Below are 15,086 nucleotides of genomic sequence, written 5' to 3'. Positions count from 1 at the left end.
AATTTCTCCGTTAAACACAGAAAGAAGGAAAGTGGTGGTGACAGACACATCTTGAGGCGTCATGAGACTGACGTGAGCTGCCTGTGCACAATGCCGGCACAGGGACCGAGCCATCGGTACTACAGGAACTCTCCCTGCCGCCCTTTCCGTAAATAGCTTCTTCATGCTCCTCACTGCCGGAAGTGGGCGTGGTGGGGGGGCAGGGACCCTCCTCCTGCACCACCAGGAAGCCACGGTTTGAAAGTCTCCCACCCGGGGACAACTGATGGAGGCTGTCCTTGCAGAGACAGGATGAGAGGTGAGGACAGGCCAGGAAGGACCAGGAGGAGTGGAAGCAGTCTGACCAGCATCTGTAGGGTCACCAAGGCACGACACAGACATGCTCCTTCTCTTTCAGAAATTTCAGGAAATTTAGAGGGGAGACACTGTTACCATCCTGCCCTTTACCCTCACGCCACGTTCTCCAACACACAGCTGCTCATACTGCAGTGCCCTTCATCTACCTTGCAGCTCCCAGTATCTAAGCCCAACTCTTTTACAATATCCTGATAGCCCATGGACTTTGATGTCCGCCAGCATCCTATTTCCATCAAGATTTCAGCGCATCATTGCCATGCATCCAAGATCCTTAGCTGACAGGACAGAAGGTGCAGGAAACAGCTCTCAGCACCCTACTCCTGCATCTCCCTGGAGGCTGCGTGAATTGACCGGTAAAACCAGAAGGAGCCCCAGAGATCTTATTCTCCCATCCATTTCTCAGGGCAGGGACTGAGGCCTGATGGACACACTTTCCAGGTTACTGCAGCCAGAGAGAGGCAGAGATAAGGTGAGAACTGAAAGGCCTTTCATAGCACTATGAACTCTGTGCTGTTTTGTCCCTGACCACCAAGACTACAGTTTGGAATAGTCCAGCAGTGCACGCCCTACCCTATAATTTTTCCATCCCTCACCCACAGCTGGCCTGAGAGCTGGTGCACATAGAGTGAGAGAGAGATCATCACCCTTGAACCATACTTGAGTTTGTATTGCCAAAGTGTCTGTTCATAGGTCTGGGGGTGAGGTTCTTAAGGGCAACCAAGCCTCCCCTGTGGGGCTTGGGCCAGTTCACAGATTTTCAGAAGGAGAGCTGCAGTGTGGCAGGAGGAAGTGAGGGCATTAGGGTGGGGTTACGTCTCCTCCAACTCCACCCTCTCACCCAGCAGAAGTCCTTGGAAGGAATAAGTAGGGAGAAGCATTCAAAGCCCAACCGCCTAACAAGAAGGTCTTTGAAGCTTGAAAGTGCTGGGGGAAAAGTGATACCAGTATTATTCACACAGCAGGTGGTAAATAGTCCCAACTAATGACTATGTGGCACCTGACATTTTCCAAAGTACCTTCCAAAAACCATCTCACTATTTATGACAGCCCTGAAAAGCAGCTATTATTCTTGCCAGCCTTATGCCATAAATGAAAAGACAAAAACCCAGTAAGGTTAAGCGATGTGCCCAATGTCACACAGCTCAAGCTCGGACTTACTTATCCCACAACCTGAGGTCTGGCCCACCACCAGTATGGCCTCTTACCTGGGGAACTGTCTTTCCCTGAGAGAATGTGCTAGCCTCAAATATAAGAATTAATTGATATAAAGTGGCATCCCTGCTAGAACATCATTCTGTAAGACTAAATGAAGATGTCTCTAACAGCCCCCTGCCTGGCTCCATATGATGTGTCCTAACCTCAGGAGAAGGAGGAAAGGGCAGATGCGACAAAGGAGGAAGAAGAAGGGGGAAAAGGTCCTGATGGAAGAAACTTGCTGGTGCCTTTGTCATTGGTGAGCCGGAGGAGGCATTCAGGCTACACTTACAGTGTTGGGTTTCACTGGTTTGAAGAGGACTTACATGTCAGTCTGGGAGTAGAGTTCACCCAAGGCATCAGTGGAGAGCTCAGACCCCAGCTTGGACCCCATCCTAAGACTGCTGGTGCTGGTGCCCAAGAAGCTGGCTCCCTGACTGTCAACTCACCTGCTCCCCGACTGTGCAGCCAACTTGCCAAGAAGTTGTGGGTAACATCTCTGTTATGGTCCGGTTACCATGGCAATAAATTGTCACTAATTAGTAGTGTGGTTACCATGGCAATTTTCTAGTAATTACAGGTTACAAATGGTGCAAGGCTTCAACCCAGCCCAATTAGTTAATTAGAAAGATTTAGAAATTTGTCCAAAAGGGAAATAACCTGCTTTGTAGAAAATGAAGGGAATGTGTCACAGCTTGGGAGCCAGAGGCAGAGAGGAAATTGGAAGATGCCAGAGTGGAGAAGAAGGACAGAATGGCATGGTAGCAGATCCTAGATCCCACTCGGAATTCCCAGGGGTCTGGGCTAGGCCAGGGGCTTCTCATGGGATCCTACTCATGGGCTGAGATCTACAGGACCAGGGCAGGTTCGGCTACCAACGGCCACTTAGGAGCTCCTGTTTTATTGAGCAGAGGAGGTGCCCGAGTTATGGTTCAGCACCCTTCCAGCTGGTTTTAGAAAGGCCACCTCACCCCTTTTCATGGATGAGAGCAGATGTGGTGTTGGAGGGCGATCACTAGTAGCAATGTGGATTTCGAGGTTCCATCTTCCTGAGAGTTGGACTGTCCTTGAGAGCGAATCAGATTATCTGGGAGGAAGCCCAGACGCAAAGGCCCAGAGGATGTTAAGAAGGAGTCCAACCCTGGGAACATTAAGAATGGTAATACCTTTTGCCCCACCCTGTCTCCTTGGGTGCCCCATGACTTCTCCCTGTGGTGTCTTTCAGGATGGGAGGAGCCTAGGCAAATGCTTTTCTCAAATTAGCACAGTCACTTTGGGGAAAACCCTGCCCCATCCAGAGGTAGGTGGTAGGGAGCCTGGCCCATCATCACACAGCTCTGCCTAATCTCTCATTTATTAAAATAATAATAATTTCTGGAATGCTGTTAGAGCTATTCTTGTTATGCTAAGTAGATTTTTGGAGCAATATGTTTCAAACGTTAGTGTGCACACAGATCACTCAGGGGTCTTGTTAGGATGCAGGTTCTAACTCCATAGAGCCTGAGAGTCTGTGTTTCCAACAAGCTCTGGGTGCCATTCCTGCTGCTGTTGCACAGGCCTGACTCCTGCTTGGAGAGTCTGTCTACAAAGCCCTTTCATCTCTCTCAGCTCATTTTTTCAATTAACATCTAAAAAGTGTATATGTTTATCACGAAATGTGTGATGTTTTGATCTATGTATACATTGTGGAATGACTAACTCTATCTAATTAATATTTGCATTATTTCACATGTTTATCACTTATTTGCTATGAGGTCTCTTAAAATCTACAGTACTGTCTTAGCAAGTTCAAGTGTACTGCACATCATTACTAACTATAGTCACCATGGTGTACAGCAGATCTCTTGAACTTAATCTTCCTGTTTAACTTTTGTGCCCTTTAACCAACATCCCTCCTCCCCGGCCATGGTAATCACCATTCTACTCTCTGCTTCTGTGATTCCCATGTGAATGGGATCATGCATATTTGGCTTCTGTGCCTGGCTTATGTCACACAGCATAATGTCCTCCAAGTTCATCCCTATAATCATAAATGACAGGATTTTCTTCTTCCGTAAGGCTGAATAATACTTTAGAGTGTAAATATGCCACATTTTCCTTATTCATTCATCTGTTCCATAGGTTGGCTGCAGTGAATAACGCTGCAGTGAACATGGGAATGTAGAGGTCTCTTTAGCATATTGAGATTTCACTTTCTTTTGCTATTTACTCGGTAATGGAATTGCTGGATCATATGGTAGTTCTATTTTTAATTTTTCACGGAACCTCCATATTGTTTTCCATAGTGACTATACCAATCTACCTTCCCACTAGCAGTGTACAGGGCTCCTGTCCCTCCATAGCCTGTGGACACTTGTAATCTTTCATCTTTTTGATAATTCCCATTAAAACAGGTATATCTCATCTCTTTTGATTCTTTCAAAAACCTCAAAGTAGAAAAGGCAGGTGAGACCATCTCTAATTTACAGATGAAGAAACTGAAACTTAAAGGGTAATATAAGCTGCACAAGTTCCCACAGCTTGTAAGAAGCCAAGCTGGGATTGGAATCCCTATCTTATCCTGGTCAGGAGGTTCCAGCTGTAGGGTAGTTTCAGCATTTGGAGGTGCGGAGCAGGTAAAGCTTGGCAAGCAGAAACTTCCTCTAAAAACCTTCTGGTTACTCGGGACATATTAAGGTGGAACTTTTTAACATGTGTAGTTTAAATTTGACCTTCGAGACTTCAAAGCCTAACATAGACTTAGCTTGATTTCTTCCTTTTTAAAAAAAAAAGTAGGATTTTTTTTTTTGAAGCTACAAAAGCAATTCTTACTGCGACAAGCAAAATAATACAAAGACATTCAAAGAAAAGGCCAACTACCATCTTTCCTTCTCTCCCCAGTACTATGCCACCAGTGTGGCCAGTATGAACAACCTGGTGTGTGGCCTTCCCCATCTTTCTCCAAACCCAAACAAGCTTGCACAAACATGTGTATTCAGAAATGTTGTGTGTTTTCATATCTTTTAATAAAAGTAATATCACACAATACCATTACTTGACAGATTTTTTTTTTCTTTTAACAATATATCATGGGCAGTCCTCCAAGTTGATACATATGGATCTATGCAGTCTTTTTAGGAGCTGCAGAATGATCTACCATATGGATTCAATGTAATCCATTCAACCAGTTTGCTATCAATGGACATAATTGCTTACTGTGTCAAACAAAAGCAAAATGAACATCCTAGTACCTGTAGCTGCTACCTACAGCTGGTACCTATAGCCAGAACTTATTTTTGTATGTGGGCCTCCGAGTGGGAGTGGGGGCTGTCCAGGACCTGTGACTTGACCAAAATAGTGTGGATAGAACTGGGCTACTGTAATTTAACTTCTCTTAGAAGGGAAATGTACTGACATATGAGGCAAGAGCCAAGCCTTCTATGTTCCTTGGTACCTGGCATCACTCCTGTGGCACAAAGTGATTCAGTGTTGCTCCTCCCTGGCCTCGGCCTCAGTGACATCAGATTTATGGAGACTGTGAGCCCAGGATTGGCTCAAGGAAGCACCCAGAAGGCCACACTTACCCCCAGGGTTCTTCTGAGGTACCTCTATTGCAGCTTCTCAGAGACTATAGAAGCAGGTCCATCCTCCAGCTGGGCCTGGGGATTCGCTTCTGTCACTCACTGTGGGTCCATGTCCTCTCCTAGGGGGCCGAGGTGTCAGCGTGGGCCCTATCCTCAGCAGTAGTGCCTCAGACATCTTCTGTGACAACGAGAATGGGCCCAACTTCCTCTTCCACAACCAGGGCAACGGCACCTTTGTAGATGCTGCAGCCAGTGCCGGTGAGTAAGTGCAGCCCTGTCCTGTGCCCCTTATGTCCCCACCCCAGGGGTCCAGGCTGTCTTGCTCTCGACCTTAGCAAGATCACTTGTCACTTGTCAGATGATGCTTTCACCTCCAGCTATACGCACACACACTCATACTCAGACCACAGAGAAAAGGAATCAGAGACTCCTGACCATTATCATTTTCTAGCCACTGGCATTGGTCTGCGAGCCTCTGAGTCCTGCTTGTCTCCCAACATCAATTTCCCCTCCAAGCTGTCTCTTGCAATGTTGGCCCCACCCTCATTTACCTTAAACATTGAATTCAATCCCATGATCATTTATGAAACTTTTGCCAAGTGCCAGGTTTGTGCTAGGAGCTGAGGATGCTGACATAAATGAGATGAAGATCATCCCACATATAGAAAATGCAGACCTGCTAGAAACAAACATGTACACCAATAGCTGTAAGAAGCAGGGTAAAACCCACATAAAATAGGGCCCCTGACTCCCAGCTCTGCTGTCCTTCCTCCCTTTGTGCTCACCCCCATCAACTTTGTACCCGCTATTTCCTCAGCAGCACAGCCCTCTATCTTATCTGTTCACAAAATTTCTATGTATCCTTTAACACTCAGCTCAAAGGTCACCTCCATGAGTTGTTTCCTGACTCCCTCTGCGCTGCTTGGCAGAGATTGGCCCTTCCTCCTCTATGTGAACATGAACCTCTCACTCGGGCTTCTACATCACCATCGTGATTGGTCTGTGAGCTCTACAAGGACTGGGACACTGTTCTATTCATTCTTGACATGGTGCTTGGTACCCAATGCTTACCCAGTAAAGTTTGCTAAATAACAGAATGAACACCTGAAAGTTGATGGATACAGGCCGGGGATTTAGCTCAGTGGTGCGGCCACCTGCCTCACAAGCGCAAGGGCCTGAGTTCAATCCCCAGTACCAAAAAATTAAAATTAAAATTAAAAATTTTTAAAAATTTGATGGATACAATCAGTCTGCTCTCAACTTCCTCTCTCTGCCCATTTCATCCCCGCCTTGCCAACAAATGGCAGGTACAGAAGAAATGAGTAGGGAGAGAACAATTTCACCTCCTTCCTGGACACAGAGGGAAGAGGTGACAGGGGATCTAGACCCTTAGGTCAAAGGCCCCACCAGCTTCAGCTGTTGCTGACAGCTGGCTTCCAATCCCTGAGCATGTGCTGATCCATTTTCTGACCCAAGAGTATCTACTCCTGCAGCTTCCTGCTCAGGAGCTCCATTTGGGGAAACTACTGTCCCGAACACCCACCTGCCCCCAGAGTGTAGCCTGGAGCCCTGCTTTACATCTTCTCTGGCAGAGCTGAAGATGGGCTGCCCACCTGCCTGGCTGGCCTCTCCTGGTGCTATACTTGGCAGCAAGCACTCTTGCCTGCTGAAAAATCATAAAGCAATGGGAAGGGGTAGTGGAGGAGCCTAGGGGTTGTGATGAGATGTTACAGAGCCGGAATCAGAGGTGAGCAAACAAGGTGGAGAGAGAGAAGGCATTGGCGGAAGAAAAGCAAGGTGCTAGGCCCGTAATTGAAAGTCAGAATGATTGCAGGGGCTTAACAAGACATGTCAAGAGGGCATTCGTCACCCAAACAGATGCTGCTGGGAAAGGCAGTTTGGCATAGATTAGTCCTGTGAAAGGGAACCAGATCCTTGTCAAGGCACCTCACAGATAGGAGAGAAATGGGCCGGCACAGAAGGCCACCGACACTTTGGCTGGGGAGGTTTGCTGAGAACTAATGGGGTATTAATCCTAGGGATTGGAGGCTGCCCAGGTGCTTTGCAAACCTTCTTTCTCAAGTGTGGGTCTCGTTGCCTCTTCTCACATGGCAGCCCAACCCCCAGGGTCTTCCACCCCACAGGACCCCCAGCCTTCAGGCTTCTGGGGAGGCCCAACTTCTGCTTTCTCCTGACTCTCACCCTCAGGATCTCTTTGTTTGCAGCTGTGACTGCCACTCCCATTATACTGTCCTATTGCCTGCTGCCTGAGGGCCTGTTGACCTCCAGCTATTTGTTGTCTGGAAGAGTCAGCTTTCCCCAGCTCTGCACTTGGCCGGAGGAGAGGGCCTGCCTCTGGCAGCCAGGAGGTCAGGCCAGCACTCAGCAGAGCCACCCTCCACCCTCCCCCTGGGCCAGCCCACTGGTAAATGGTAGGCAGGCAACAGTGGGCAGAGGTTTTCACAAGGCATGCTCTGGTTTCTTCATCACAGCTGCAGTATTTCCTCTGCTGTCACCAGCATCCCCAGTTTGCCTGCTGTCAAATTATTTATGTCTCTTCATTCATTCAGCAAGTACTTAGTGAAAACTCCCAGGCAGCTGCAGACTGAGGCAGCCCCTGAATGCACACAGGAGAACCAAGAAAGTAGTTCCGACCTCACAGAGCATAGGTCTTGCAGTAATACTGGTCTCCAACCAAGTGAAACAAAAAGGGACTTGAAAGCACCTTGTGATCAGTACTGTGAAGGAAGAGAGGGAGGTTGGCAAGATGGGTGGGAGGAGCTAGGTAGATGAGGGCACTGGGGAAGGCTTCCCAAAGGAGGTGATGTGACTGAGAACAGAAAAACAGGGAGCGAGATAACTGTGGGCCTGGGAAGCATCCCAGGGGGAGTCTAGCTTGAGCAAAGGCCCAGAAGTTGGAAAGAACTTGGTTCATTTGGGATGTGGAAAAAACATGAGTAGCCAGAGCTCAGTGAGTAAGAGACAAGTGGAAAGGTAGGCAAGAAGGGCCTTGTGATTCCTGGGCAGAAATCTGAACTTGACTCAAGAGTACTGGGGAGCCCTTTTGAGAGATTTAAGCAAAAGAGTGATATGTTTCCAATGTCTCTCAGGCCATGTTGGAATGGCTAGGTAACGATTTGGTCCACCAAGGAGAATTTCCACTTTCCTTCCCCGACCCATGCTTTTCCAAACAGAGTATAGCATATCTGCTGAGCAAACAGCCTGAAGACAGGTCTCTAGTCCCCTTTGCTAGCAGATGGCTGTGTCACCTTCTGCCTTGTTGGAGAGCTTGTGAGACACAGCTGTGTCTTCCTGTCTCCTAGGAGGGAGGGACGGTACAAGGGTTACCTTCCTTTATTGCTCAGGGTGAGTGTGGAATATTCAGGGACACCACACTGAAGCTCCCGCCTCTCCCTGCAGGTGTGGATGACCCCCACCAGCATGGGCGAGGTGTTGCTCTGGCTGACTTCAACCGTGATGGCAAAGTGGACATCGTCTATGGCAACTGGAACGGCCCCCACCGCCTCTACCTGCAGATGAGCGCCCATGGGAAGGTCCGCTTCCGGGTAAGAGGAGCCTCCTTCCCTCCTTCCTTCCTTCCTTCCCCTTGCTGCCAGGCCTGAGGAGCTCATGGCTCTTCAGAGCTTGGGACAGGTCACAGTGAAGATGACATGTAGGAGACAATGCACTGCAGACGACCTGGGTTTTGTGGAGATTCCTAGGCCCCGAGGAGAGAGCCGCGTGGGCGCCACGGAAGAACGGCCCCCATGGTGGCTGGAGCCTCAGCCTGTGCATCAATCTCTGGATAGAGGCCAGGGTTTCCCGAGGTGCCTAGAAGACCTGACCTGTAGCTGCAGCCTGTGCTCTCCAAACTGAGGTTCCAATCCAGGGTAGAGTGATAAGAAAGAGGGGCAGCAGAAGCCCAGAGTTCCCAGGGCTGCCACTAAAGACAAAAAGATGGTGGGCACAGTGGACCCTTCTCGCGTCCTCTTCCTGGGTTGTCAATAGACTGTGATGCTGAGAATTCCTCAAAGGGACTGTTGGATGGCATTAAAGGAAGTACTGCCAGCATGAGAAGCTTGTGTTGGGCCTTTCCCAGGGAGTGCAAAAGAGGGCATGGATCACTGAAGCTGATATTGGGGAGCCAGTTATTCTGAAGGCACCTCGGTCTGGCCAAGAACACCTAATGGAATGAGAAAGTTCCAGTTGTTCCATGTGCCCAGGGAAGTCTACAGGGTTCTTAAAGTTTTGTGACCATGGAGAGTCCCCACTACAAGCTCCTGCCCTTTAGGAGCCACCTTGGGCACCTTCCCGGAGAGGCTTGAGACCCAAGCTGTCTGGGGAAAGAGGAGGCATGTCCTGAAATCAGAGCTGTAGATCCTGGGGTCTAGGATGACACCCATCTTTATTCAGCTGTCCTTCTAACCCAGGTTCTCAATGAAGACGATGTTGCCCTCCTGCCCCAGGACATGTGACAGTCTCTGGGAACATTTTTGGTTATCACTGCCATCCAGAGAATAGAGGCCAAAGATGCTGCTGAATCTCTTTCAGTTCACAGGGCAGCTTCACAGAAAAGAATCATCCGGCCCTGTCAGTGTGCTGAGGTTAAAGAACCTCTTAACCTTCTGAGGGCCGCTCGCAGAACTCACAGGAACAGTCAACAGCATAGTATTAAGTGCCCAATTTGTCAAGTGCCTCCCATGTGCCAGGAACCGTGCTAAGAGCTTTACATACATTATCTCCGAAGCCCAGACGTTCAGTGGGGGCAATCCCAAGGGGGCTGTGTAGGTTTCCATTTTCATAGGATCGATAGAACAGTAATGAGTTAGAGATTGGGAGGCCTCCTTGTTCCTCAGCCCTGAAGGCCCTGCTCAGCCCACCCTGACCATCTGACCAAGCCCCTCACCAGCTCAGTGCTGTGCTGAGGAAGACAGTTTCTCTCCCTGACCTCCCTGGTCAGCTCACCGACTAACCCAGTCTGGCCCCTTCCTGTGGCCAGCAGAGCAGCCCTGCATCATGTCACTAATGAGATATGAGAACTTGAATAACTTGCCTAAGTTCACACAGCTAGTCAGTGATGGAGCCTAGATTCAAATGCAGTTTCTGATGCCTTTCTAGCTTCCAACTCGCCACAGAGGAAGGAGATACAGCAGAAAGGGCACCACACCCAGAATCGGAAGCCCCAGCTCCAGCCCCAGTGATCGCCATGACTATGGGCAATTCCCTTTCCCTTGAGGACTCAGTTACCTCACCTATAAAACGGCAACGCTAATGGCCAAGCTGCTCGAGGGACTGTTGGGAGGGTTAAGTGTGGCCCAGACTGGAGACAACTAAGTGCTCACCGGTGTGAGCTGTGACTTGTTCTGCCTCCTTGTTTTCCTCCAAGCAACCTGAGGCTCATATCCTACAGGCAGCCACGTAGGTCCCTCGTGTGGGGGGTGAGAAAGGAGGCGTGGGTCTCTTGGCTTTGTGTCCATACACACAATGGAGGGGGTGGCCGCATGCCCAATCCCACTCTCCTGTGTGCTCACCCACAGCCCTTTCTTCTCCAGGACATTGCCTCACCCAAGTTCGCCACGCCCTCCCCTGTTCGCACTGTCATTGCTGCTGACTTTGACAATGACCAGGAGCTGGAGATCTTCTTCAACAACATCGCCTATCGCAGTTCCTCAGCCAACCGCCTTTTCCGGTATGCCGTGCAGCCTAACAGCTGGGAGCTGGGGGTTAGGAGTCAGAGGAGAGGGTTGCAAGGCCAAAGAGTGAGGGCCCAGGGAAGGAAGGAACAGAAGAAACAGAAAGCCGGGGAGGCCAGAGGCTGAGCAAAAGGCTGCAGGATGGAGGAAGCGTACTGGGCTGTCACCAGAACATGGCCCGGAGTGAGCCTCAACCTCCAGCTCCATGAGATACAAACCCCCACTGCCACAAAAGTCTGAAGGGTCAAGTCTTTGAGTGAACCTGGGTTAAGCAGAGAGGCAGGTTTATTTACCACAGATTTCTGGAGCCTGTAACAAGACCACAAGTATTTCAACTTTCTAAAAGATGGATGGAGTGTTCCAAGTAGATTTGACCGCAGAACATATCTTTCAAAGGCTTTTCTCTCAGGATTGGTTCTCTGCAGAACATCCTTAACGAAACACTGGGGAAGAAACAGCATGGTAGAGAAAGAAAAGGGAGTTTCAGAATCCAAGGTATCAGCCATCCCCTGAGCATAGTGTCTGGAAAAAAATTAGAATTTCAGAGGTGACATTTCTCCCCAGATGGGCCAGAGACCATTAGCATCAAAATCACTCAGGGTTCCTATTTAGAGTTCACAATCCCAAGACCCACCCCAGATCTCCGGGGTCAGAATGGGGAAGGGATGCAGAAATCTGTATTTCTGTTTTGGTTTTTTTTAGTATGGGATCAAACTCAGAACCTTGTGCATGGGAGGCAGGCGGTGGAACCACTGAGCTAAATCCCCAGCCCTGTATTTCTAATAAGGGGATCAGGCACCAGATGATTCTTATCACACTAGTGAAAAACATGGCTGGGAAGAAACCTCAGGACTCGTGACTGGAGTTATCACCGTTCTGGCCCTAAAGTATACTAATGGGACTCAGGGCCAGGTTAGGGGATGGGGGGCAGCCAAAGATCTTAGAGCCAGGAAATGGGTCAGGTCACCCGCTTGGCCCCCGGAGGTCCCTACCCCCTCTCTCAAGAAGGTCCAACTATTATTAAAAGGTGTGAGCTGTGACTAAGCATGTTTTAAAATGTAATTATTAACCAAGCATCAATCCTGACTGGATGTAATAACCCCCAAAGGCACCAGATTTACTAATTAGGTTCCTTGCGAAAAGCTTATTCACAACTTCCAGATTAATTGTAGAAGATCAATTGCTCGTTAACAGAGACACTGCTTTCCTTCTCTGGCTAATAAAGTGTCACTTGCTAGGGCCCCAGAGCACCTAGGAGTCCAGGGCTCTGGTCTCTGTGGCCTGAGAACCCAGTCACCTCCCCTTTCCGCCCCTCCATCCCTCAGTGTGCTGCCAACCTCCAAGCCTCTTCTGCTGCCGAACATGGCTAGTCACCATGTGGTCACCCAGTGGGGTAATATGTCTGCCTCTACTCAGAGGCAGTAAAAGCCACCTCCTAAGCACGTGGCTGGACCCCAAGTCCCTGTGGCAGATGGTTGGGTCCTGAGCACATAGCTCAGGGGCTACAGCTGGGACACTGCTCAGCTGGCAGCTCTGAAAGTTAACCCCCACCTGTCCCACACCATGCAGGCTGTTCACCTGGTGCTGAACAGAGCATCAAAATAGTGTGTGTTCCTTCAGCCCAGCACTGTCTTACCGTATAGCCAGACACTGGGAACCCAAAGCTTCATGTGCTTGAGTCTGTGAGTCTTTTGATGATATTGCCCTAAATGGGCAATTCCTCCACCAAACTAGACCCAAACCAAATTGAAAGAGGCACTGTTAATAACTATGGCAAGACAGCAGTCATAACAGGAACTCTCCCAGGCCTGCTGGCGTGTGCATGGTCCCCCACTTCTGCATCTAAACATGCCTCTGGTCTGTTTTCAACTCTTCCCCCTACACCATTCCCTGGTCTCTCTGGAGGATTCTTGTACCCACCCCCAGCTCCTCTTCCTTCGTCAGTTTTTAGTCCTGCAGAGCAAGCTGTGGAAATGCAAATCTGCATACACCCGTCTTCTACTTACCACCCTTTGGAAGCTCCCTACTGCTTTCGGATAAGGTCCCTCGCCTCTTCACTCTCCACTTGCCCATTTATACCCAATCACCAGGCACCAAAGCTTCTTTCAGCTGGGCTCTGTTGGGCTTGGACATGTACGCCGACCACACTCTCTAGGCCCTGTGCTTCTTCTTAATCTGAGTGGCCCTGTTCCCCACTATGCAGGCCTCTACTCAGCCAGCCTGCCTCTGACTGCGCCCCCTCTGGGTGAGCTCTCCCAGCTCCATGCTCCCCCTGCCAGCCTTCAACCTGCGCATGGTGGCCCCCTGTTAACATGGCTCTGAGTTCCGTCCCCACTGATGTTCGCAGTACCTCATGGGAGCTGCTCCTGAAGAATGTGTTCACTGGACACAGGAACACTGTGCAACTGCTGGTTTTCTCCTTAAGAACCTTAATTGCTTGTCACCTGAATCAAGAGGTGTCTGCCCAGCTGTGGCAGAACTTCCGTGACACAAATGGACAAAGGAGCCATGGGCATCAGCAAGCTGAAGCATCACACCTCCACCAGATGTGGACACACTCGTGCATACTACACAAGTTCACAGCTGGGTGTGCTGAGTGCCACCGAGAGATACATGGACGTACTCAGCATGAATGCCCTGTGTGGATAGAGAACACCTCCTGGGCATCTGCTCAACCCTGCAGGCACCTGCAGTTCTGCCAGTTCTCTCTGCCCTACAGCCACTCTAGGTTCCAAATCAGGGGACCTTGTCACCACCTCTGAAAGCACTGGCCAGATCCCAATCCTCTTGATTCTCTGTGCTTTGAGTAGACCGTGTGGCAGGTTGAAGATGCAGATTCCTCCTGTGCCTGCTTTTCCCGCCTTCCTCTGCACAGTCAGGGCATAGCACTCAGACTGGAAGAATGTAATAACAGGAAAAGTTAGTGAGTAAAGCACACACCATCACCAGCAGTAAACTTAATGTGGCCACAAGGCAAGATTTGGATAGCAGATGTCTCTGAAACAAACACATATGACCAAGATTCAGCGTTCACAATAGAAGCCCTGCAACCCACAGAAAAGCCTTTCCTCCTGTTTGCCTCTGGAATTCACCTTTGTATCCCGCACACATGGGCTTGGTGCTTTCTGCGAGCTGGGCACTGTGTTAGATGCCGTGGAAGATGCTAAGATGAATAATACAAGGTCCCAGACTGCAGAGGGCTCACAGACCAACCGGGGAGATAAGATACATTCATACAGAACGCGAACACAGGCAGGAAGTGATAAAGGCCACAAAGGCGATAAAGGCAGAGGAGGAAGGGATTGCTTCCAGCAGGATAGTCAGGGAGGGTACAAAGGAGAGATCATCAGCTCAGAGCTTGAACCCTGGCTAGTATCCAGAACTAGAAAACCCAGGGCCACTTGAAGAAAGTGAAGGTCAGCTGAAGGTAGTTGGGCCCCTGCCCTTCTCTATCCATCAACTGCCCTTCCCTAGACTGTCTATATTTCATCCATTAGAGAAGGAAAAATCAATATTTACCAACATAAATTAAAACACAAGAAGGGAACCACTGGAGTGCAGGCAAGGTCTGTGAGCAGAGAGAGTTCTGTGGGCATTCAGGTCAAAGGACAGATGGAGCAGGTGGGCCTCTGGGCCCCCAGGGGGTCCCACCTGAACAAGCCTGTCTCCCTCCTGCAGTGTCATCCGCAGGGAGCACGGAGACCCCCTCATCGAGGAGCTCAATCCCGGTGATGCCCTGGAGCCTGAGGGCCGGGGCACAGGTGAGGGCACCTGAGAGTTGCGGCCTACACTCCCCCATCTTGCTGCTGCCTATACCCTGGGCAAAGGCGGGAGGCCCAGCACAGCCAGTCCCCCAGCAGTCTCCTCCTGTCTGTGCTTTTCTGAGAGCCAAGACCCAAAGGGAGGAGGAAAGTGGAGAGGGAGGAGCTCCGGGAAGCGCCAGGTAGGAGGCAGAGGAGAGGACTATCGTCCTTCAGTCACGGGGCTGTTGGGACTGGGGGCAGGAGTCTGGGCCTGTGGGAAGCAGCTCCTCTGGCCAGGCCGTCCACGTAGGGGCGGGAAGAAGGGTGGGTCCCTTAGGCTCCCAGGCAGAGGGCCCCGCACCTGCCCCACCCCCGGCACTCAGCTTGCTGTGAAAGAGCACTGACCAGAAGTCCCAAGACTAGGGTCTGTGGCAAAACTGCTTTGGTTTCAGGGTCTCGTTTTCCATAACCCTAAAAGGAGGGATCATCATATCCACCCTCCTCACTTTCTGGGTTGTAACGAGGACCAAGAGGAG

The 15,086-nt window shown here is 50.0% G+C and overlaps 1 protein-coding gene across 3 annotated transcripts in view; it reads left to right on the top strand.

Moving 5' to 3' along the window:
• The window catches only part of Crtac1 (cartilage acidic protein 1), a 152,040-nt gene that overhangs the window by 109,428 nt on the left and 27,526 nt on the right, over positions 1-15,086 (top strand). For all 3 annotated transcript variants that reach the window (XM_010638503.2, XM_010638505.2, XM_010638504.2), the window contains exons 6-9: positions 5,238-5,372; positions 8,535-8,680; positions 10,667-10,803; positions 14,486-14,568. In XM_010638503.2, coding sequence (XP_010636805.1) covers positions 5,238-5,372; positions 8,535-8,680; positions 10,667-10,803; positions 14,486-14,568 — 501 coding nt within the window. The remainder of the gene's footprint in view (positions 1-5,237; positions 5,373-8,534; positions 8,681-10,666; positions 10,804-14,485; positions 14,569-15,086) is intronic.

The sequence above is a fragment of the Fukomys damarensis genome, unplaced genomic scaffold, assembly GCF_012274545.1.
Source record: "Fukomys damarensis isolate Sample0158 unplaced genomic scaffold, DMR_v1.0_HiC HiC_scaffold_8, whole genome shotgun sequence".
In the NCBI taxonomy this organism is placed as follows: Eukaryota; Metazoa; Chordata; class Mammalia; order Rodentia; family Bathyergidae; genus Fukomys; species Fukomys damarensis.
Note: the sequence above shows the minus strand (reverse complement) of the source record. Positions and strands in the feature narration are given on the sequence as shown.